The 26,271-nt window shown below is 39.2% G+C and overlaps 1 protein-coding gene across 1 annotated transcript in view; it reads right to left on the bottom strand.

The window, feature by feature from the left end:
* The window catches only part of add3a (adducin 3 (gamma) a), a 264,546-nt gene that overhangs the window by 82,805 nt on the left and 155,470 nt on the right, over positions 1-26,271 (bottom strand). Inside the window, exons 3-4 of the mRNA XM_078565164.1 lie at positions 9,714-9,793; positions 9,057-9,263 (exon numbers count right to left, since the gene is read on the bottom strand). Of these exons, the coding sequence (XP_078421290.1) occupies positions 9,057-9,251 (195 nt within the window). The 5' untranslated portion in view covers positions 9,252-9,263; positions 9,714-9,793. The remainder of the gene's footprint in view (positions 1-9,056; positions 9,264-9,713; positions 9,794-26,271) is intronic.

The raw sequence follows: 26,271 nt of genomic DNA, 5'->3' as shown, positions 1-26,271 counted from the left end.
ACTCCAAGGTCTCTCACTCCCTAAACACCCCCTCAATATTCTCTCATTTATTGAGTATTCCCTTGCTTTGTTTGCCCTCCCCAAAAGCATTATTTCACACTTCTCTGGATTGAATTCCATATGCCACTTTTCTGCCCACTCAACCAAGCCACTTTCTGGAGACAACAGCTATCCTTTTCACTATCAACTACACAGCCAATTTTTGTGTCATCTGCAAATTTCCCAATCATGCCTCCAACAGTTAAGTCCAAACCATTAATATATACGATAAACAGCAAGGGCCCCAACACTGAGCCCTGAAGAACTCCACTGGACACCACTTTGCATTCACAAAAACATCATTTGACCATTACCCTTTGTTTCCTGTCACTTAGTCAATTTTGGATCCAACTCGCCACCTTCCCCAGTATCCCGTGGGATCTCACTTTTCTGTCATGTGGGACTTTCTCAAATGCCTTACTAAAATTCATGTAGACAACATCGACTGCACCATCCTCATCAATCCTCCTTGCTGCTTCCTCAAAAAATTCTATTAAGTTAGTAGGAAATTCTTTCCCTAACCAAACTATGCTGACTGTCCCTGATCAATCTATGCCTTTCTAAGTGACTGCTTATCCTGTGTCTCAGAATTGATTCCAATAATTTGCCTACCACTGAAATCAGACTGACCGGCCTATAATTTTCTGGCCTATCCCTTGCACCCTTTTTAAATATTGGTACAATGTTCGCAGGCCTCGCCTGTATCTAATGAAGATTGGAAAATGATCCTCAGAGCAACCGCTATTTCCTCCCTGCCTTCCTTTAAGTACCTGAGATACAAACCATCCGGCCCTAGTGATTTATCCATCTTCAAGGATGCCAGTCCCTCCAGTACATCCTCTCTCATTATGCTTATTGTATCTAATATTTCACACTCTTCCTCAACTTGAATGTCTGCATCGTACCTCTCCTTAATGAAGACAGAGACAAAGTACTCATTGTCCACATCTTCAGCATATTAACATACAAGTTGCCATGCACATCTCTGATAGGCCCTACCCTTCCCTTAGTTATTCTCATAATGTACTGGTAAAGCATCTCTGGGTTTTCTTTGAATTTACATGCCAATATATTTTTGTATCCTCTCTTTGCTTTCCTAATTTCCTTCGCCTCTGTACTTTCTATACACCTCTGGGCTTTATACAGTATTAAGCTTTTTGTGACTGTCTTAAGCTTTCTTTTTCTGCTTTATCTTACTCTGTATGCTTCTGGATAACCAGGGGATTCTAGATTTGGCAGTACCACCCTTTTTCTTTGTGGGGACATGTCTATACTGTGTCCGTAGAATCTCGCTTTTGAATACCTCCCACTGATTTAACCGTTTTTCCTTCTAGTAGCTGTATCCAGTCCACTCTCACCAGCTCACCTCTCAGCTTTGTAAAATTTGCCTTCCCCCAATTTAGAACTTTTACTCCTGTTCTATCTTGTCATTTTCCATAATGATGCTAAATCTAACTGTATTGTGGTCACCATCTCCAAAATGTTCACCCATTGCTACTTCATCCACTTGCCCAGCTTCATTTCCTAAGATTAAATCTAGAATTGTATCCCCTCTCTTTCGGCTTGTTAGGTGCTGGCTGAAAAAGTTCTTTTGAATGCAGTTCAATAATTTTGTGCCCTCTGCACCTATTACACCGTTCATATGCTGGTTGATATTAGGATAGTTAAAGCCCCCAACTATTACTGCCCTGTTATTTTTGCGCTCAGAAATTTGCTTACATATTTGCTCTTCTATTCCCCCTCACTATTTGGGGGTTTATAGTGTACTCCTAGCAATGTGGCTGCCTCTTTTTTTTATTTCTGAGCTCAACGCATCAGCCTCATTTGATGATTGATTTAGTATCATCCCTTCTTACAGCTGTAATTGATTCTTTAGCCAACAATGCTACACCCCTACCTTTTTTAGCCCCCTCTCTATCCTACCTGGAAAACCCTATATCCAGGGATGTTGAGCTGCCATTTTTGCCCCTCTTTAAGCCAAGATTCCATCATAGCAATAATATCATGCTGCCATGTATCTATCTACCTGTGCCCTCAGCTTATCGGCTTTATTTGCTATACTCCTTGCACATATACACCTCTTGACACTGCCAAATTCCTGTGCTGTACACTTTTTAACCTGTGCTTCTTCTGTCTTTCAGAGTCAGTCACTAATTTTCTGACTCCTGCTCCCTACTCTGAATTTGCCCTTAGGTTCCCAGCCCTCTGCCAATCTAGTTTAACTGCCCCCCGCACCCCCCAGCTCCCTCCCCCCAACTAGCAAATCTCCTTGCAATTATATTCGTCCCAGTCCTGTTCAGGTGTAGACCGTCCAGCTTGTACAGGTCCCACCTTCTCCAGAACCGGTCCCAATGCCTCAGAGATCTGATGCCCTCCCTCCTACACCAGCTTCCCAGCCAAGTGTTCAATTTTCCTGTTTCTATACTCACTTGCACATGGGACTGGCAGCAATCCTGAGATAACTGTTTTAGAGGTCCTGCTTTTCAATCTCCTTCCTAGCTCCTTAAAATCTGCTTTCAGGGCCTCATCCCCTTTCCTACCAAAGTCATTGGTACCAATGTGGACCATGACCTGTGGCTGATCACCCTCCCCCAGAAGAATGTCCTGCAGTCTCTCCGTGATATCCTTGACCCTGGCACCAGGAAGACAATATACCAACCTGGAGTCATGTCTAAGGCGACAGAAACGCCTGGCTTTTCTCCTAACAAATCCCTTATCACTACCGCTCCAGCTCGCTTCTTCCTCCTCTCCTGTACAGCCTGTGGTGCCACAAACTTGGCTCAGACTACACTCCTCCGAGGAACCAACACCCTCACCAGTATCCAAAATGGAGAGCCAATTGGCTAGCGGGACCCCAGGGAACTCCTGCACGCTCTTGGACTGCCTGGCAGTCATCCATTCCCTTTCTGCCTCCAGGCTCCTAAGCTCTGAACGGGCTATCCATGTAGCTCTCAGCGTGGCAGATGCACCACAGACTCCAGCCGCCGCTCGAGCTCTGAAACCCAGAACTCTAGGTTCTGCAGCTGGTGACACTTCCTGCACCTTATGTGGTCATCTAGGACAGTGGTAGCATTCTGAACTTCCCTATATTAGAGGGCACATATTCCACACAAACAAGTTATCCTGCCATGGCTTTGATTTACTTCCATTATGTTAATTTTACTTTGCTTTACTTATACTACTTTATTTTACCTGGCCTTAACTTTACTTCGCTATTGCTCGTGTTTCTCACTGAAATCAAAGGAACTCCTTTTAAAAATATGTTTTTCTAATTTTCAGCTACTTGAAGACCATCCCTAACTGCAGTTTCTCACCAACTGATGAATTTATGTTTCTCCTGTGATGTCACTCTTGGATGTTTTCAAAACTCAGCCCTCTCGTGAAGCTTTTCAACTCCTGGTCTCCTGCAGGCTGAGAAAGACAGAGAAAGACAAAGAAAAGAGCACCTCCACCTCTTCTTCACCACACTCCCTTCTCACCAAACTGGCAGCAATTCCACTCTGTACCAGTGCACTCCATGACAAGGCACAAACCTCTCTTATTTATACTACTGAGATTCAGATGAATCTGGCAGTTACAGGAGCAGATTAGGCCAGTTACTTAATTTGCTTCATTAGCCCTGCCCAAGCATCTAAGAAACTTAAAATTTAAAAACAACAAATTTAAATAAAATGCTAAATTGCAATAAAGCAGTACTAGATTTTACAAAAGGTTAACTCTTAAAATTTTAAATTTTATTCCCTTCTCACCAAACACACAGTAATTCTCTGCCACTCTCTGCCAGTGCAGTTCATTGCTGCTCTTAATACAAATGACCTATGCTACATATATATCAAATGATATTTGTACTAAATGCCAACAATGGGCATTATCATATTACTATGACTTTTGTGATTGTTTGGTGAATTGAGTGGTGAATCTTGAAAGGGAAAAAAATAACATGCATGATTGAGGGGAGGGTTAAGGGGTGGAGGTTTGGAATAAGAGGAAGGGGAGAAGCAACAGAGCCCATGATTTCTCTCCTTGGCTCTGGTTGCAGCACCACAAATAGTGAGTCTGAGAATTGCGGGGCTAGCCGAAAAAAATTCCGGAGAGCTAGTGTTTCCCAACTTCAGAGTTCAAGACTGGAGAGGTTACAATGTATGTATGGGGGTGACCTTTCTTTCAATATTTTGAATTTTTTGCCCCCATCTTTGATTTTTCACGGGCTATTTGAAAGGTTAAGGGCAAATTCACCTGTCATCCCTGTGTATTTTGAACCCTGGTATAACATCTGCAATTCTCCAATCCTCTGGCACCATCCCATATCTAGGAAAGATCAAAATATTGTGGCCATTTCTCTTCACAATTTCCACCCTTCACTTTCCTCAGCATCCTCAGATGCATCCCAGCCAGTCCCGGTGACTTATTAATCTTAAATACAACCAACCTTTCTAATACTTCTTTATCAATTTTAGCCTTGTATCTTAGCTACCCTCTCTTTCACTATGAATTTCTTTGGTAAAGACAATACCCTAGCCATGCTCTCTTCCACCACCTGTAGATTCACTTTTTGGTCCCTAATTGGCTTCATTCCTCCTCTAACTATCCTTTTACTATCAAATGTTTTTTCTTGCGACACATTGTGGAAGCAGAAAAGAGGCATGTACTCTTTTAGAGGGGAGTAGGAAGGAAAGGAGAAATGATTAGGTACATGAGAAGGAATCAAAAGAGGTAGAACTACCAGAAACAAATTTGTCTCCCAGGCATCATGGTGTGGCACGAATGGCAGCTATGGGTTATTCCATAACATTCCACTGTGTGGTTAAAAGAGAAAAAGTATGTGTGGGACCTAAAAACATTACTCATAATTTTATTCTTAAGGGCAATTAGAGATGGACAATCAATGCTGGTCTTGTCGACAACATCTACACTCCATGAATGAATGAAAAAAAGTCTACTTCACAGAAGGTTGTGGTAAACTTTTAAATGAGGCCAATTAGAAAGAGACAGCTGCCTTTATAAAATTACAGAATTGCTTTCCAATATGATATCTCTTGTCATGCCCAGATAAGGACTGTACAAATTTTCTGGAACTGCCTTTTCTTCTTAAAATGGATATTAAAAGGCTAAGATGGCTGTCAAGAGTCAGGAGACTTTTGTAATATGTACACAGCCTCAATGACCTAAAGTCTCTGGAAAGTTTCTAGTTAAATGCCCATGGGTGGGATGTCCCTCTTGAATGAACATACCAAGGTGAAACCATTTGTGGAATTCACGCCTCCTATTGTTTGTGAACTTATCCAAAACTCAAAACCTATGGACCCCAAGACACACTATCTCTGAGCTGCAGAGAAACCAGTTAATCATAAGTAGGTGTGAATGGCCACCATCCATTCCCCCATTGTGTAGCAATGGCTTCAAACTTCAAATCATTCTGGTGGACAATAGAAATATTGATCAGCTAATCACATGACCGAAACTGACCACAGATAACAAATCTTATTACCCAAGAACCAGGGAGAAACCAGCCAGTCTGCAAAAAACAGCAAGAAATAGCAGCAGCAGCAAAGGCAGCAACATCTATGTCTTAAAACTAGAGAGTGCAACATTGTAAGGTCTCCAAGCCTATCCCTTTTAAAGTCTGTCGGTACAGAAAACCGACTTCTGAATAATCAGACACCAAGCAACTAAAGTTTTGTGACCTGCTGGAGATCTCTCTCTTCGAGGGAATCCTGCAATTACTTTGATGTATGACTTTGGTTATTGAATTCTCCTAGCTACATTTCAAGAGTGGAAAAGGACCTCTACTTCACCAGACCACACCAAGATGAGCCAACAACATGACTTACTAACTATTCTTTTGCTTGTAGCTTGTAAAAATGCACTATTCTCCAGAGTGAGTGAATGACTGTGTGAGAATGAGATGTAGGGTTAGGTTTTCGCCGTGAACTTGTGAATAAATAATGCTCTTCATCTAAGCTCAAGAAAAACATGCTGCAGGTTATTCAAATTGACTGTAAAGTTAAGATTTAAGAAACAACCACAACCTCCTTTTCAAAAACACACCGTTTACGGACAGTAAGGGAAGAGAAGGGAACAGGTCTTTCAATTCTCTTTCTTGTTCTTGTTAGGAAAGAGAGGTCGTTTAAGTAAGTTATGTATGTATTTGGCTGTGTTAGGAATAAGGTATATCTTTAAGTTCAATTTATATTTTTTCTATTTGTGGGTCAAAAGGTGAAACCTGAGATCTAATTCCATTTTTGTGGAGACAGCAGGTCTAAAGCTCTATTTGTACACATGCATCTCTTATGCAATTTTTACGACTCTTGAAGGAGAGTTAAAGCCAACAGATTAGAGAAAAAACTGTGCTGTTGCCTTGTAACAGGTGGCCAGTGAGGGAGGCCCCACAGTGCCAGAAAAAACTAAAAAGCAGTTTGAGTTCAGTTGAAAGTGGCTGTTAGAGAGACTGAACAACAGAGGGACAGATAGCAAGTCCCAAACTGAAGTCGAAGCTAGGATTCCAGCGAGGCTGGACACTGGGAGAGGGAACTGCAGACAGAGATTTCCCAAAAGAACTGAAAGCTCCTAAGGCCAAGGAATTAGACAGAAAGAACCCAAGACGACCTTCTAGCCAAAGGAAGAGCAGGAGTCTGGAAAAGGTCCTATTCTGTGGAAGTGACAGTAGGGAGCAAGCTTGAAAAGAAAAAAAGCTTCAGAAGCAGATTTAGAGCAAAAAATGGCTTCTAAGAAGCCAGAAGATCCAAAGAGATAGCTGAAGGTCTGTAACTCTTTACTATGGGCATGTGAAGCAGTGGTGTTCTGTTGGCACAGCTCAGTCAATGAGAGTGCATGGAAAAAAACATGAATACATCTGGCGAGCCACGGGAGAGGAACACTGGAAGGAGAGTTTGAATCCTGGAGGTGGACCTTTGTGGAAGGTGTCTGAGTGAAAGTGTTGGTTTGGGAGAAGTGTCCAGAGCGAGGTAAACAAATAATAGCCAAAGGGACCTTTGAGAGTGGAGATTGGAAACCCCCTTGTGAAAGATGGAGTTCAGTGAGACTGGTTGGCTCACGATGTGACAAGTGTGCAGGGGGAGTTGATGAGAGATCCATAGCATCTATTTGGGGTGGCATCTGTCACTTGGTTTCAGAGTGTGGTGTGTCTGACCACAGGTAGCCTTTTGGTTTACATGGACTGTGTACTTGCTGTGAACATTAGAGTATAAGATAGCTTTTGTAACTTGTATTATTCTTACAAATCTGTGCATATCTGTGAAGGTATAGTTGTGGGCGAAGGAGTATTGTAATATAGTTAATCTTTTCTGGTTTAATTAATTTTTTATTCTTTTGTTAAAAGTTCATCAGCTGACTCCTATGAGCAACGACTCTTCACTTATCTAAACAAAAAATAAAAGTTAGGATCTACCAAGCCAGTTCCTTCCTGGAATTTGGCTTGTCCAGTAGTATCAGCTGGGATCATAACATTCTGTAACACTGTAGATTCTACACCAAGGATGCTTCACCTTCTCTTTATTAAAAACTACAACAAACCCATAGCAGCCAGTATATATGCCAGTCATGGACACAATATTATGCTGTGCATTTATGATGTTCTATTGCCTTTCTAATGTCAAGGCCTGTAAGGAGTGATATAGTTACTTTTCAGTTTTAAGAAAGTAATGTTACAAAGATTAAGATCATACACTTAAGGCCCTTTTTTCACTTGTGTGACAGGCATTTTTTTAAAACAATATTTTTTATTCATTCACAGGATGTGAGCATCACTGGTAAGTCCAGCATTGACTGCACATCTCTAAACGTGCTAAGTGGTGGTGAGCTGGGTTCTTGACTTGCTCATCCATTTCCGAGGGCAGTTAAGAATCAATCACATTGGGCAGGATTTTGCCCTTGGCGGGGACTGCCGCCCACGATTGGCTCCGCATTGCGATTTCACGTGTGCGAACCAATTAAGGCCCGCCCTGTGTGGATCGCAAGCGGCAGCACTGAGCACTGCCTGTGTGCGCAGGGGGAGGAGGGAGAGCCAGGTCTAGCATGCAGTTTGTGCATGCGTGAGAAAGAGCGCTTCAATCTCCCTGAGGCACAGAGCTGCCTCAGGGAGATTGAAGCGCTGTGTAAAAAAAATAAAGAGAATAAAAATTTAATAAAACATGTCCCCTCATGTGACTCTGACCTTCTCACCGCAGACTTAATGGGGGCAGAGTTGTGAGGGCGGTGGGGTCCCCATCCAGCACCCTCCTGCCCAATTAAATGCCCCCCTGCCTCCAAACTCCCCTTGGGGAAGGGTATTAAATTCCACCCTAGGCTTCATTTCTACAGGGATAAGATTCAAAAGCAGGGGAATTATGTTACATTTCTATAAAGTTGGTTAGATTACACTAGAGTACTGTGCTCAGTTCTGGTCTCCATATTACAGAACAATATAGAGGTACTGGAGAAGGTACAAAAACAATTGATTAAAGTGATTCCAGAACAGGGTGGTTATAACTATCAAGAAAGGCTGAACGGCTGGGGCTTTTATCTAGAAAAATGAAGGCTGAACGGTGAGCTGATAACAGATTATGAAGAAGTTTGATTGGCTAAATGTTAAGATGATCTTTCCACTTGTGGGGAAGTCTGAAAATAGGTATCATGAATAAGTTAAGTCATCAATCAGGGGAAACCACTTCACTCAGAAATGGTAGAAAGTGGAATCTGCTACTACATCAGAGTAGTTGAGGCAAATAGCATGGTTATTATCATTCAAGGGGTAGCTAATTAAGTACATGGGGGAGAAAGGAATGGAAAGATACATTGATAGGGTGAGATGGAATAAGATGGGGGAGGGGGTGGCTTGTTTTCTGTGCTGTAAATTCAAAGTATTAAGCTATAAAACCATCTTAATCCTTTCCAAAAGATACAACAACATTATAAAACAGAATTTGCCTCTACTTTAAGCTTCTGGAAACAACTTTTACATGGAAATTGCAGAAATTAATTCCAAGGGAGGCGATACCAGTTATTTGAATAGTACTCACAGGACTTTGTAGTATTTGAGAAACACGCTTTCTCTGTTCCATCAGGTTGAAATCCTGTCTCAAATCTGGTGACATGTTCCTCTCACGAATATATTCGGGGTCATTTTCATTGATGCGGTCAAAATAGTTCTCTTTATGAATCACACTGGGTGGAGGAGGGGAAGTTATCACCCCGTGGTTGGCATCACCACTCATGGTCACTGTTGTCTATTATTTGTTAACCTACAAATAAACAAGTAGGTTGTTAATGCTGTTGCACGACAAGCACAAATGGAAACTGGATACGACACTTGGAAATAAGCCCTCCAGTTTAATTTTCCAAAAAAAAAAACAGTCTTACAGATACTTGGGCTATATCTTCCTTATGTTGCATTAAAGACCATCAGGAAAAAAGCCAGAAAGTAATATAATTCAATACAAAACAACTGCTGATGATATTTTGAAGACCATTGCATGGCAAAACCTTACATCAAAAATGCAAGGCTACCATGCTTAAGGGAAATCTACAGAATACATATTTACTGTCAGCAAAAGGGGAACAATTCTTTTAAGGACAAACGGAATGGCTACAGCAGCTTTATTCATTTAATCTCTGCATAAATTGAGCATTGTGTAGAGAATGAAATGGTCCACTTTAATGCACCATACAAAGAGTACAAGAATGCTTACTTAATCCCCTCCACTTAGTTTCTTGATTTGAGGCACTCCGGGTGGCAGTCATAGGCTGTGGCATCTCACTGTACATGAACAGAGGGGATTAGATGGTATTACCTGTACAGTGGAATCTACATGTCCTCCTGAACTGGTGAAAGAATATGGGCATAGATTTGGAAATAGGTGCCTCCCATTTCCTTTGGTGCACATGTGGGAGCTAAACAGCTCCTAGAAGTAATTGGGAGCAACATGTTAGCCCCATGTCCTTTAGAGGATGACAAATATGTTTGAAAATAAGATTTTAATTTTTGACCAAGTCAATTTCATCTGGCACATCAATTCCAACCTATTTAAATTGGTTGGTACATTACTTCCAGTCTTCTAATCAAACTGGTACTCTCCTCCAATACTCACTTTCCTTCCACCCTGCCCATGTCCTATTCACAGCTTCTTCCCTCTATTTCTTCCAAAGTGCTGCTCACCATTTCCCTCCTTCTCTGATGTATTCTATTCTACTATTTAGTATCCCCCCCTTTTCTATTACCAAGCATTTAACTCATGCTTCATTCCCATCAATTTCTCCATTGCTCCTTGCTTTTCATTCATCCTTCCCTTTCCCTAACATCTAATCTCCCCTGACGTTCACTCCCTTCCCCCACTACCTCCAATCAATTTTTCCCTTACTATGTTTTCTCCCCCAATTCATTCTCCTAATTCCCAGGCATTATTTCCCTTCCACTTAGTTTAGTTTAACTTCAACTGTTCCTACTTGGATTTCATGGGTAGTACAAGCCATAAGACCATTAGAAATACGAGAGGTGGGCCTTAGGATCTATCGAGCTTGCTCCGCCATTCACTAAGATCACATCTGAACTTTACGTCAAATCTACTGACCTGGCTTATCCACATATCCCTGGATTATTTTAGTACTCATAAAATCATTCTATCAATCAGTCTTGAACATGCTCACTGACTGAGCAACCACTGTCACTCAGGTAGAGTTCCAAAGTTTCATAAGAAGAAATTTCCTACCTTTGCCCTAAATAGCTGACCCGCTATCCTGAGACTATGACCCCTAGGTCTAGACTTTCCAGCGAGGAGAAAAAGCTCCTCAGCATCCAGGCTGGAAAATCTTCTCAGGATTTTATATATTCAATGAGATCACCTCTCAAACTTCTAAAATCAACTATAGGTCCATTCTACTCAAATTCTCCTCAGTTCAGCGCTTGTATCTAGGATTCAAAATATTATTTTTCGCCAAGGTATCTTCAGATTTCCTCTAGGGTAGCCCTGTTTTCAGTGGCTACATTTTGGTTTTCAGTGACTCCCTTCTCATTCTCACTAGCTCCTTAATAGGTAATGCAGTCACATTACCTTCTGTATGTGTGTTGAATTTTCTTTTAGGGTTTCCTTTTAACTTGAGATCTGCTGAAATCCTCATTCATGCCTTCATTACTTCTAGAATTGACCCCTGCTGATCTAGAGATACTCTAGGCACACTTCTCCTGGCCTTCCACTTTCTACCCTCCTTAATCTTGAGGACATGCAAAACTCTGCTGCCCATGCCTTAACTTGCAGCAAGTTCCATTCCACTATCACCCCTGCACTCACGGACCTACATTGGCTCCCAATCAAGCAACGTCTTGATTTTAAAATTCTCATCCATGTTTTCAAATCCCTCCATGGCCTCAACCCTCCCTATCTCTGCAATCTCCTCCAGCTCCACACCCTCCAAGATATTATTTCTAGCCACCTGCGCATCCCCAATTTTAGTTGCTCCGCCGTTGGTGGCCATGCCTTCAGTTGCCTATACCTCAAGTTCTGGAATACCCTCCCTACACCTCTCCACTTCTCTGCCTCACTTTCCTCCTTTAAGACACTCATTAAAACCTCTTTCGCCACACTTTTGGACCTTTGACCAATTCTCTCATGTGGCTCGGTGTCATACTCTGTTTTATAATGCTTCTGTGAAGCGCCTTGGAATATCTCATTATGTTAAAGGCACTACATTAATTTAAGTTGCTGTACTGGATTTCATTTACTCAGATCAAAATGCTGTTTTGTTGTCCCTCCAAGGTTTTGAGGCCTTCTGACTACTTCTGCTCCCCCATCTTCAAACTTAATTCACCAGCATAAGTTTTAAAAGACAATTCCAGACCTCTTTCAATTTATATTCTCACAATAGTACATATTAATGCCTAGTATATAATACCTTTTATTTTATCATTTTATCTAGATGATAAACAGCTTTCTAACTACGTTTTTCACTTACTTGACAGGAGTTATTAACTGACAAGTAGCGATTGCTTAGAATGTTTTATTGCCAGGTAATGGCAGGAAGTGAATTATTTTCCCCCCAAACAGTTGCTCAATGGGTCTCCCGCCCTTGCTGCTCCTCCAATCACAGATTCTGTCTTTGGAGCAGCACGGTCAGGAGACACATTGAAATGATCCGTAATTTTAAGAGCAGCTCCTCAAAGATTCTGTCTCTCCCATGCAACCTGGGTGGGGGGGGGGGCACTTTTCTTTCTCTGGTCACCCCCATGGTTGAATTTTCCAGAGCTTTTGGGGGCTTTCAGGGGAAGTTCACCCGCTGTCCCCACGTATCTTGAACCCTGCTTGTATTCTTCGAATTAATGTGGTGAACCTTTGTTGCACCCCTTCTAAGGCAAGTATATCCTTCCTTAGGTCAGGAGACCAAAACTGTACACAGTATTACAGGTGTGGTCTCACAAAATCCCCAGCACTGAGGGAGTGTTGCACTGTTCTTCAGATAGGACACTAAGCCGACCCTCTCAGGTGAATGTAAAAGATCTCAAGGCACTATTTCAAAGAGCAGCAAGGGGACATATCCCCAGAGTCCCAGCCAATTATTATCCCTCAATCAACAGCACAACAAACAGATTATCTGGTCTTTAACACATTGCTGGTTGAGAGAGTTTGTTGTGTGCAAACTGATTGCCACGTTTCCTACATTACAACAGTGACTACATTTCAAAAATGTTTATTTGGTTATAAAATATTTTCAGACATTCTGTGGTCATGAAAGGTGCTATATAAATGCAAGTTTTTCTTTCTTTTATATAATTGCAGCATGACTTCTTTCTGCTTATACTTCAACCTCCCTACAATAAAGGCTAGCACACCAAATGCCTTCCTAATTTGCTTGTTGTACCGGCATGTTAACTTTGTGATTTGTGTACAAGGACCCGCAAATCCCTCTGAATACCAACATTAACTAGTCTCATATGTTAAAAAAAATTCTGCTTTTCCATTCTTCCTATTGAAGTGGATAATTTCACACTTCCCCACATCATACTTCATCTGTCACATTTTTACTCACTCACCTAACCGGCATAAATTTGGCATTCTTGTGTTTGTCTTAATAAGTGCAAGATGAAAAGCTTCAGCAATATTCACGGTCTATATCTCTTTGCATCCTCCGCACAGCTTACCTTCCCACCTAGCTTTGGCACATCAGCAAACTCGCATATATTGCAGTTGGACTCCTCATCCAAGTCATTGGTACAAGATTGTAAATAGCCGAGGCCAAAGCGCTGATCCTTATTGCCCTCCAAATAATTACAAACTACGATCCTGAAAATGACCAATTTATTCCTATTGTTTTCTGTTAGCCAATCTTCAGTCCATGCTCATATATTACCTCCGATCCCATGAGCTCTAATCTTGTGCTACAACCTCTTGTCTTGGACCTTATCAAATGCTTTCTGAAAATATACTATACATTGATTCCCCCTTATCCACCCTACTTGTTACACCCTTTCATAAAGCCATGCTGACTTTGCCTAATCATACTGTGATTTTCGAATGCTCTGATATTCACATCCTTAATAATAGATTCTAGCATTTTCTCTACTACTGATGTACTATTAACTGACCTGCAGCTCCCCATTTTCTCTCTTTTTCTTTCCTTGGGCAGCATTATTACCTTTACTATCTTCCAATCCATGGGACCATTCCAGAACGTAGGGAATTCTGGAAGATCAAAACTAATACATTTATTATCTCTGCAGCCACTTTTAAAAAAAAACCCAAGGGTGTAACTCTTTCGAGTTATCAACAGTCACAGATTGTAACTCTTTCGAGTACATTCACAGTTCTTGGTTTCCGGGAGTGGGACATGAACCCACAACCTTCTGATTCAAAGGCGAGGGTGCTATGAACTGAGCCACAGCTGACACCTCTAACCCAAGGGTGTAAGTAAGCTCATTGATTCAGGGTGTTAATGCTGAATTTATGCTGCAACTCTTTTGAGTACAATCACAGTTCTTGGTTTCCAGGAGTGGGACATGAACCCACAACCCTCTGATTCAAAGGCGAGGGTGCTATGAACTGAGCCACAGCTGACACCTCTAACCCAAGGGTGTAAGTAAGCTCATTGATTCAGGGTGTTAATGCTGAATTTATGCTGCAGTAGAACACATGCTTTAAGTTGGTAATTAAGCACAGCTGTCCCCAATTAGGGAAGGATTAGAGAATCATTGCAAGAGTATATAAACCAGTTCACTCGGTGTCTGGGAGAGCCTGTAACTTTACTGTCTTGGAAATAAACCTGTTTAAGGTATAGGCAAGTTTTAGACTCATTCTTTCTCAGCATACAATTTAGAATTAACACAGGGCATCTATCAGCATTGAGTCCCATTAATTTCTCCAATACATTTTCATTACTAATATTAATTATGTTACGTTCCTCACTTTCACTAGCGCCTTGGTTCCTCAGAATTTCCAGTATGTTGTGTGTGTCTTCTACTGTGGAGGCAAATATGAAATAACTTGTTTAGCTACTTTGCAGTTCCCGCTCTCAACAATAATAGCTATGATTGCAATCTCAGTATGCTGGAGATGTAAAGTGCCACTCTCCTGAAAGCTCCTGCCTACTGTAAGCAAAAGGTGGCAATATGAAACAATAGTGCTAGAAGGGGAGCATTACTCCAGCTGCAGGGGTGTTGGAGAGACAATGAAAGTGATAAAAACAAAAAACTGCGGATGCTGGAAATCCAAAACAAAAACAGAAATACCTGGAAAAACTCAGCAGGTCTGGCAGCATCGGCGGAGAAGAGTACAGTTGACGTTTCGAGTCCTCATGACCCTTCAACAGAACCAATGAAAGTGACTTGACTGAATGAATTCATGTTAGCAGCATGAATACTCTGACCAGGTCTACAAAATGCTGACCATCAGCATGAAAAGCTGATGCTTAGCATACACATGTCCCAAAGTGAATATTCCTATTTTTTTTGGTTTCTACACTAGCCACCCTTATGATTTAGGCAAGACAGGCTTGTTAATAACAAATAATGTATAGCCTAGTGCTGGGGCTTATGTTCACCAGCATCACCCAAAATGATTTCACATTGAACTTTCTCAGCCATTGAGGAAAGATAATTTGTGTTAGTCCAAAAGAAGAAAGAATTCTTAAAAAAAACATATTGGAAGATACTTGTAAAAATTCTTTGAGTAGTGAACTTTCAACTGAGCAAAAAAACTTTTAGTACTTTGCATGTGCTTTGCCATTAAGGTTAAAATGTATTGAACAGCTTACCACTGAAGTGTACAGTTTTATTGAAAGAGCATTTCGAATGATACCTTAAAACTATTAACCTCAAAGATGAGGCAATGACAATATTTAGTTGTGTATAAACTGACATATAATTGATTATATTCTGAACATGTTTTTATTTAAATAAAGCTTATTTTTGATGCCTTTAATTATGTTTTTCCCCATTTAAAGTACAACAAACATCTGCTCAAAATTATGTTTAGATTTAAAATGCCATATATTTGCACAGGATTTTCACATGACAGTGATTTAGAACATTGGAATATTCCAGGGTTGAGAAAGGATATACAGTACTCTATTTGAAATATATCTTATTACAGAAAAAAATCTGCAAAGAACAGCACCATGTTTGCATTCTTTCCCTTTATTTTCAATTACATACTCAAAGCAAACCTTCCTGCAATCTTGCCATGTTAATTCTCCCTGACAGGAAAAACCTATTCAGATGGCTGGCGGTGACTTCCTTCGGACAGACCATTCAGGACAACATTATTTGGCATCCATTTCACTCCTGGATGCCAATCCTGGCACAGGAATACAAATGAAAAACTCATAAGTTGATATGGTTAGTTTTCAAGAGTGTTTTTTTATATTGTTTAAATGAGTCCCTCTTATCAAGGGCAGGATGATAAACTTTTCATGGAAAGACAATAGGGAGTATTTTTACACCAAAATACTTCCCTCTTCCTAGTGCATTATGACCCTTTGATCCTTCCTACTTGTCAGTGCCTCTGCCTGACCCTGCAGAAAGGCTAGCTGGAAATGAAGCATCACATCATTTTTGAGCTATGCCATTTAAGTAAAGAAATTTGCAAATTCTCACTTATTTGAGATGTTTAAGAAATACTTGGGAATTGATTTTTTTAAAATTAGCGCTCATTGAAATCCCAGCAAGCTGTATCAATACAAAGGCTGAATTTCCATAATCAGGAAAATTTTGCATTACACTTATAGCTCCAATTTGCTTGTCTATTGTCTATAACTTAGTACAACAATAAAACATTATTACAGTGTATTAATACAGCAAAGAATATTCTTCAAATCGTTTTCTATACGCTGTAACAAGGCTTTGTAGATGTCAGAATAGTGCACAGCTCACACATATCACTATTAAATAAGCCTTAGTGATTGAATGCCAATCAAGTTTCTTTGCACATTTCAAAGCATTTCTCCAGCACCACCAGGAAGCTGAACAATTTGAGGCATCAACCACAAAAGGGTGCTGAAATCTCATGAATGCTTTAAATTGCTTACTGGAACAACAGGTCTGCTTGGTGCTGGTGCCATTCCACACCCTTAATTCAAGCAAACCATTGCAGAAAGAAACGTCAGTCAATCCAAATGGTTGTTGTAGCTCCAAATTGGAAATCCTAACACCATAATCATGTTCATACGTAATTCAACAAATCTTCACTCTTCCTCACAAATTTGCATATGAAAGTAACTAAATCAAGCTTGCTTGGTGAAACTCAGTAAATTGTGTCATCCAGTACTCCACCAACTGGAATTCTCTAATAACTGGAATTTCTGATGTTTCCCCAATATGAGTCGTCACTTTACCAACTAGAGGCAATTATGACGTTATCCGGAACCTGTACCTGTATTACTGTATCATTTCATACTTCCATTTATGTTGAAATGTACTGTTGATGATTAGAAGTAAAAAGATTACTGTACCTTACTTCCTGAGTAATTACTTATCAGTTCATGCTACCAAAATTGCACTGTATTACATTAGTAAACAGAACTCTCTGTTAACCAGCATATATTATTAATTGGCCATTCCCCGTACATGCCAGATAATAAAGATTTCACTATAGTAGTTCTCCTTCAGGTCTCAAGACAGCATAGTTGCTTCTCTTCAGTGGCGGGATAGGCTGGTCACATACTTGTTCCGATTCTCTGCTTTTACAGATCACACAGAACAAATCAACCAATAAGAGATATCAACACAAGGAGAAGATGGATACCTGGGTTTTATCAGCTATATTGCCAGTTAAGTGGACTACATGAGGCTCAAAATCTTTAGTGTGCGCAACCCTGACTTATGACATTCTCAATGCAGCACTGAAATTATACATTATTGGAAGTGCCATCCTACAATAGTCTTGTTTGCCTGTCCAAGTGGACATCAAAAGGTTTCATGGTACTATTTGAAAAGGAAGGCAGTGAGTCAGTGAGTGTTATCACACTGTTATTTCTTGATATGTCCATGATCGCCCCTATTTTCTTACATCGATATAATCAGTTGTATATTAAGCACTTTAAGATGTTTCTTAGATATGATAATATTCCATATAAACGCAAGTTCTTTTCAGCAAGCTACAAAGAAATATTCTTGAAGCTGAGAACTTGGAATATGCAAAGAACATACAAACCATTTAATCAAAAACGAAGGTTTTTTTGATAATTGAATTCAAAGTGAGAAAACTCAGCACTTTTTAAAACTTTATTTCATCTCTACTTTATTATTACTATGACCGATTATTATGACACAACCAATGGCAAATGATGAGTTGTTCAAATCCCAGAGGGAAACTTGAAACAATTGCCATAATCAATTTTTGCAATTTGTATGTTTTGAGATGCAGGCTTTGAATTCAGTTATAATAAGACTACCAAGTCTCAAGAGGTTTTTATAAAACTAAATTAAACATTTATTAATTAAAAGATTGTAAGCACATACGTAGGTCTACAAATTACTATGATAATAACTTCTAAAAAATCCCCAATTAATCTGACTCTCAATTACACCTCCGTTAAGGCAACAGTAAAACACAGATTTAAACAGACCCCTGGCAAAGCATGCTCTGGATAGTCTAATTCAAAATGAGTTTCTTTCAGCGCTGGATCCTTGCAGACAGCGGCTTGAGGCTTACAGGCTGGAGGCTTTAGATCTTAGAATCCCTCTTCTTTTACCAACAGCCTTCTTTATACATATTTTCCTCTTTGTATGCAAATTCTCATTGTATCACTAGGTTTTATGAACTTTACCTCTTCTAACAATAAAACCTTTTCATAACACCAATTTTATTAGTAAGTAAGTAAACCAATTTGGCAAAAGTAAACACATTGTTTGGCTTCTTCTGGCTAAGTTAATATTTCACCCATTCTTTTGAATGGTTTATTTAAAAATTCAAATTGCCCCCTTTACACTTCACCTTGTAACTTCCATATGTTTACCCAATTAACATTTCAAATCTACTTCTATACATTAAAACCTCTAGACCAGCTGGCTTTAATCCAATTAACACACACACAGACACCACTAGAACTCTATTTTAAAATAATTTCCAATAATATTATAGACATTATTATATCTTCTTGACAGCAATTTAACTTTTCGATTTTGTTCCCGGGGTCAAAAATACTAGCTGGCTTTAATCCAATTAACACACACACAGACACCACTAGAACTCTATTTTAAAATAATTTCCAATAATATTATAGACATTATTATATCTTCTTGACAGCAATTTAACTTTTCGATTTTGTTCCCGGGGTCAAAAATACTAGCCTACATGTTGTCTTCCTTACATCAGCAATATATTTCAAATTAGACTAATTTCACGGTCTCCTATTTGAATGTTCTTTTTCCAAGCATGTCTAAATTATGGAAGTCCTTTGCATCCCAGTTTTTCTCTCCTATGTTAAGACCCAACACTTTTGATTGACCTCACCCTCAATTTTTTCAACATTGGTGTAACATATGGATTTGTACCAGTATATTGGTTTCCCATCTTTAAAAAATAAACAAAACACAAAAATCTTAATATTTAAAGGCTATTATCAGTTTCCTTCCAGCAAAAAATTTTAATTTACTAATTTTCAGGAGGGTTTTAATGTTGAATTATTTATCAAAGCTGGACTACTGAACTGTCAAAGATTTAGGACTATAAAAGTTTCAGTATGGCTTTTCTTTCAACCATCACTTACTGTGCCAAGTAAACCTTTACATTATCATGTTGTCAGTTTCAGCTCCTAAAGCTTTTGGTATTGAGTTTCTTAGGTTTATTTCTTTAAAACTTAAGAGGATTGTGTTTGAGAATCAATCATTACTTGCAGATACACAACCGAGGTCAACTGCTTACTCCACCATTGAGAATTCAATGTATTCACCTATAACTGAAGAGATTTTCAAAGATTAAAAATACTTTGATGATTTGATTTTTATAAAATTTCTGAATTGTCAGTCATTGCATTTTCTATTTCAGCCTGTACCAAAAGTGGCTATTAACATTTCTCCCACTATTTCTTGCATGAAGTATCTAAGCACAAGGTACTAAATGTAAGATGCATGATCAAAATTTTCTGATAAACAGATAACTGTTTAAGAATGGAATGTGAACTGCTTTCAGTTTAGCAACCAGTCCACTTAATTTATATGCCATCTTGCAGTAAACATACTTGTGGCGTAAATAACCATCCACATTGCCATGACAACTAGTGTTCCAATTACAGAACATTTAGGAAATGATGCTTCAGCAATTCAGCAATTGTTGCAGCTCTGCATATTCCTGTACTATTGCCAGCTGGCACTGGATTAAGGAGCTCTTTATTTACGCACTAAACTAGCAACATTAGATAAAAAGAACATTCTTTAAACCTCAATATAAATTGAGTTGCTTTAAAATGCAATTCTGTTTCAGTATTCAATTCTGAGTTTTTCCTGGTTATTTCTGGCTTGCCAATAGCCATAATTGTTGGAACAGTCATTTGAAGTCTCAGTCTATACTGCACCTCACAATTCTTTTTTTTAAAATTATCAGTTTAAATCATTTTGAAATCAATTCTCAAAATCTGCATAGATCTCCAACAATGCTTTGTTACTCACCCCTGAAACTGTGATGTCTGCTTAGTTTAATTCATTTTTCATTTGGTGTACACTGTTTTACAGTCCATTGGCTATGAATGGATCATTCTTATAAAAGTGCAAAATACAAGCCGAAGGCCAACAGTTCAGTGGAGTGTTACTTTGGTACCATTCAGAAGTTGCAATATTCAGCTTTTAGGAAATGTTGATAAACCAGTTGATGGCATACATAAAATTGCCTGCTGGCACATCAAAAAAGAACAAACACTAGTAAATCATACCCTGGTTAGGAGATATTGATAGGAGAGGCTCACTGAACCAAAGTTATTGCCAAGTGAAAATAATGTTGTGAAAGTACATTTGTCCATGGAGCTATGTGACATGATTAAAAATTTCATAGCCTAGCCCCGTCTTAGTTATCCATTTTACAAAACATCTGCTAAGGACAAAAAGTACTCTGGTGTACTATGCTGTAATATGGTTGCTGGTTCCAGTCTCACTCAAGAATTTAGTACATAATCCAGGATAACAGTTCAGTGCAGCATGGAGGGAATGTCGTTCAGATGAGAATATAAACTGAAATATTGTTTGCCCGCTCACTGAAAGTAATCTAAGTCGTAACACTGGGAGAGCTCAACTTTTTAAACAGTGTCCTGGGAAATATATATCCCTCATGTAAAATCATAAAGAGATTACTGGATTACGTTTCTCACTGCTGTTTGTGGGATCTTCCTATGTATACATTGTCTGCTGTGTTTCCCTACAATAGTTCAATTAAACAACACCAATTATGTACTTCTTTTGAAAAAAAAGTGCTTTGGGCATTGAGATCATGCAAGATGATATATAAATTAATGGTTTTTCCTAGCTAGGGTGACTTTTTTCTTTCCCTTCTTTTTGGATGTCATCACATCTTGGTAGACATAATTTTTGTCATATCTCTTGATGCAACTGGTGCTTATAAATTAGTGAATTAAACAAGTGACTGCATAATAAAGGAGTATAGACAAAACCTCACTACTTCATCGCTATGATACTGTGATATCAGCTAAGATTTCATATCCTGACATGGGTCCCTCATCAACTGGAAAAAAAACTCCTTTACGGTTCTGTAGCCTTCCTTTTCGTCCTGTCAAAAGCAGGATTTCCTTTTTGTTATATTTAGACAGCTTCAAAACAAAAGTCCGGCAGATAAAATTTATCATGTTCATTATTCAGTGGCAATGCTCTGCAAACAGAAAGCATTAAGCATTAAATCAGTATTACTAGGTTTTCAAATGGCACATTTCCACACACAAAGGCACAAGTTAAGAAAATAGTTCAGAACGGAATTAGGAATGGAATGCACACTTCCAGTGATTGCTGTTCAGTTGGCATGATCAGTGTAGTACTCAAGACGACCAGCAGCAGGAGATCAACCTAATAACCTTGTCCAAGCCTGAGGGCAACTATCCTGGCCTCTAACATTTAATCATTGTATGTGAGAGAAAGAGTGAGAGAGAGAGATCAAACTTGACAGCTCACAGCAAAGTTGTGTATTATACTTTTTGTCCTCAAGTTGAAAGGTGTTACTGTCAGTGTCAAGCTTTGCTCACATTTTAGGTATAGCTTGAGTAACAGCAAAGCTCCATTTCAGCTCGAGCACCATGTTTCAGGCTTAACCTTAAGAGGGCATCAGATACTTTGACATTTCAATTTCCAACACCAATCATCTTAAAAACGTCAGCAAGCATGAGGGGCAAAAGAGATTGATCGCAAGTGAAAGACAAACTACCAGCTCCTATTGAAGTCAACGCAGTCATGACTATTGAAGATTCTGCATCCTGTAGAACATTAGGCATGAAACATCAGTTTATAAAAGTAGGCTCAAAAAAATTGGGACTTTTTTCCTATTGGAACAGAGAAGGTTAAAGGAAATCTAGCAAGAGTTTTCAAAATTATATTAAAAAATGAACACAAATTTATATAGAAACTGTCACCACCTCTTGACATCCTAAAACATTTTACAACCAATTCAGTATTTTTGAAGCACAGTCACTGTAGTAAGGAGGTCTTGTGGCAACATCCCTACCTCTGGGCCAGAAACTCTGGGCTCAAATCCCACTCTAAGACTTGATGCCACAGAAAGCGTGATCATAACGTGGCCAAATAGGTTGATTATCAGCCTGTAAATTCTTCTAATATGCCTGATGGCGGCAGTAAAAGCAAGAAAGTTTGCTATTTAGCCATGCTGCAGAAGGCAAGAGGAAACCAATGCAGTACTTTGCCAAGCATAATCCATGGACCAATCCAAAGTAAGTCCATGGTCATCAATCTCCTCTTAAAGCATGGTACCTGAAGGAGGAGGAGTCATGAAGGAAATCTGCACATAGCTGGGTTCTACAAAGAGCAATGTTATAATAGATCTCTGTTTTTTGTGATGTTGGTTATTATAAAGGGTTTTGAGAAGGTAAAGGATTATTTTGATTGACTGATCAACTGATAAAAGACAAATTCTATTGTCACTAGAAGAACGCAGAGTGGAAGGTGAAAGGAATTTTTTCACACTGAGGATTATTGAGCACAGGATGTTTTATCATTACAGGTTATTGATGCAGAGACTATAACATGACTTAAAGGAGAATTGGACAATTGTTTGAAATGGGACAGTTGATATACTACAATTGGCTTCAGTAACACTAGGGATGGGGTGGTTTCAAAAAGCCATGATCGCTATCCAGTTAAGCCAGTCTCTAAGTGCATGTGTGCCTGAATACATGGACATCAGATATGGAACATCATCAGGTTTGACTGTGCTATCTTGCACATCCATTCACACACGAAGAATGGTCAGACACCAAATAGATGTTAGGCACTTTCAATATGCAGATAGGTGCATGTCCTGGGCACTTATGCAAGAGTCTTTACCAGTAAAATGGTTGACATACTTCTGTTGCTGAATAAGTGTGTACATACCAACTGCCATATTGAATTCATGGGTGCAACCTAATTTCTAGATTACAGGAGGGGAGAAAATTTGAAAGAGGCAAGAAAACAAAACATTTTATGGCCATGTCATTGCGATATTAAACATAAACCACTCTTCTTTTCTTCCCACTTACTGATCTCTAATTAAAATGACATACAGACGGCATGTTGTTGACCAATGTAATGCTTGTGTCCATCACTAGGATAGTAAGCATAGGTCTTGCCTTTTTTTCTTTTTCTGGGTGAAAGCAACTATAATCTCCACCAGTTCTAAATGTGAAAAGATTAATGTGCATCCACTAGAAGCTTTTAAAAATTTGATCATGTTGTGGAACATCACCCAGATGTTAATGAGGACTGTGCAATGTTGACTGGGCTGAGATTGACTTGTCATTGTTGATGGGCCCAATTTTCTTATTATTGAAATTCATAGTGACATTACTTTTTTGGGTACTTCCTACTTCAGAGGGCATTAAGCATCAGCAACACTGCACGAGATTGGATTCACCTAAGCCAGACTGGATAGTGGATAGGAGTAGCAAAAACCGTACAATGATGCATATTAGCAAACCAGTTGGGATTTTATGAAAATCCAGGCTTTTCATAGTTAATGTTCTGATGCTAACTCACAAATGACCAAATTTATTGAATTTAATTTCATAACATATCCATGTTAAAAACGCAGCATAAAAGCAAGGTGTTCTTGTCAGCTCAACCCATTGGCAGCATTCCATCCCAGTCAGGTCATAGAGTCAAGCCCCACTCAGCACAATCTAGGCAAACACTTCACTGCAGTGCTGAAGAAATGTGGCAATGCCAGAACTATTTTCATTCGAATGGGATGTTAAACAGAGGTCCTGTTTGTTCAGCTGGACGTAAAAGATCTCATGGCACTATTCAAAGTGGGGCGCGAGGGGTGGGAGGTGGGGGCGGTCTGGTGGTGGGAGGAGGAAGTTCTCCCGATGTCTTTCAATCAGTTTAAACTTCAATCAGTAATTTCCAAATAACAGATTCACTGGTCATCTGTGACTTAGCTATTTGTGGGACCTTGCTGGGTGCAAAATGACTGCCAAGTTTGCACACAAAACAAGACTATATTTTAAACACAAAGTATTTGGCTGTGAAGCACTGACTCAATAGTTTGAAAGGCACAATATCAAATCGAGTTCGTTACATCTTGTGAAACCAAGAACAGTGGCAAACTGACAATTTGCAGTTCCTTTTGAAGTCCTGAGATTTTGAATCTCATTCGAACTACCAGAATCAAAGAGGCAGGAACTGCTTTCTTACAATATCAACTTGCACACATAATATATTCAGCATGAAATGTTCCAGTCAATTAGAAGTTATATTTTAAAGGGGAATATTCACATTCCCCTGATAATGCATTGAGATTTATTCATACAAGCAATACAAATCACAAAAGTCCCAGCTTGATTTCTGGTCTTTGCTGAGCTTAGTCAGGCACAGCACTATTAAACTCAAAAGTTACAGAAGAAATCATTGCTGTATAAGGTGACAGCACTGCTTCCGGATAGAATGAAGATGACTGGATAACTCTCTTGTCAATCACAGCTGGAGACGACCCTGCTCTAAGTGACTTAGGTTCAATTTTATACCCAGTTCAAATGTAACTATCTGCCCACCATTCACTGCATTTTACTGAAGAAACATTTTAATCAAGTGATGTTGCTACGTTTCACAGAGACATTCTTTAAATGGACTATTTGCTGTAGTGCACTGTATATAAACAGACTGCTGAGTAAATCGACTTTCACTGTTGTAAAACACACTGTTTGCTATGAGTCCTTCTGCAAATCCAGACCCACCTCTAATTCATTAGCGGGCATAGTGCAACCCAATGGCTGATAGTAGTGTCAATAAAAACACTTGAAAAAACATGCTTTTTATTGACTGATTACACTCCTGTGGCACAGTTTACTATGTTAAAGACGCAACATAAATACAAGTTGCTGTTACTGCTATTAATGTTATCCAGTAACCCATGTAAGCATCAAGTGATGCTTCTTGGGATAACAACAATGACTAACTAAAACAAAGTACTGGAGGGCACCTAGGAAGGAGTTACACTGGTTACACTGTTCAAGAAGAAAGGGAGGCAAGAAAAAGTGTGGAAAATGGCAGAAACATGTTTTTCAAAATACTAATACCTCCAAATTAGAAAGCAATAAATTTCAAAATCCAGGTTAAAAAGAAAATCGTAAAGATGCTCATTTCTTGTATTCTGGAAGGATGCAAAAAAAAAATGGCTTCTGCTAAATTCCCAAATGGTTAGCAAATCTTTGATCTGCTTTTCACACTGCACTAGCATACAGTTATTGCCATCTGCATTGAGGTACATTAATGTTCAGAACGCAGAGACAGGATTATGATGACAAACATACAAATAATATGGGGCAGCCACTAAAGGATTTTAAAAAGTAACTTACAAAATCACCATTTTTTTTTTAGTGCAAGATGTCAGAGAAATTTATTATTTTCCCCTGAGTCATGACTTTTTGGGAGTCATAAGTACACAAAAACCATTTCACCGTGTTACAGAATACTAGGAACTGTAGAGACTGTCAATGAGTACAGAAACACGTACACAATGTTTAAAAATTAATTTAAATATTCAGCAACTGACACTGGCATGGTTGTTTCCTTCATGTCCCTCATAATAGTTATGAAGTCTATGGCTTGAAAAGTTCTCATTAGAAAAACACAATGACATTCTACTTGTTATCACAAAATTGCATTTTGCAACCCAAATCGTGCAATTGTTTAATAACTGAAATGGCATATTTATATTGTGCTCTGTACAGAAAAGTATGTTTGAGTACTTTATCAGAGGTGCACGCTGAGCCAGAAGTAAATTCATTAGAGTGCATAGGCAAAATTTGAAGAGACAGTTTTTAAAAAATAGCTCTGATTAAAGTTGAATGCTTGACCCTGCCCTTCCCCGAGTTTTTCCAATTGCACCATTAACTGACAAAGTCACCCCATAACATTTATGTTATCTTGCAGAGTCAATGTACCCTAACAAACTCCTAACTTGTTAAAAACAAAGAACTGCGGATGCTGGAAATCCAAAACAAAAACAGAATTACCTGGAAAAACTCAGCAGGTCTGGCAGCATCGGCGGAGAAGAAAAGAGTTGACGTTATCTGCTCCTATCACTGCTTGCTTGTCCCTACAAC

This window comes from Cetorhinus maximus, chromosome 20, assembly GCF_964194155.1.
Source record: "Cetorhinus maximus chromosome 20, sCetMax3.hap1.1, whole genome shotgun sequence".
Classification (NCBI taxonomy): Eukaryota; Metazoa; Chordata; class Chondrichthyes; order Lamniformes; family Cetorhinidae; genus Cetorhinus; species Cetorhinus maximus.
Note: the sequence above shows the minus strand (reverse complement) of the source record. Positions and strands in the feature narration are given on the sequence as shown.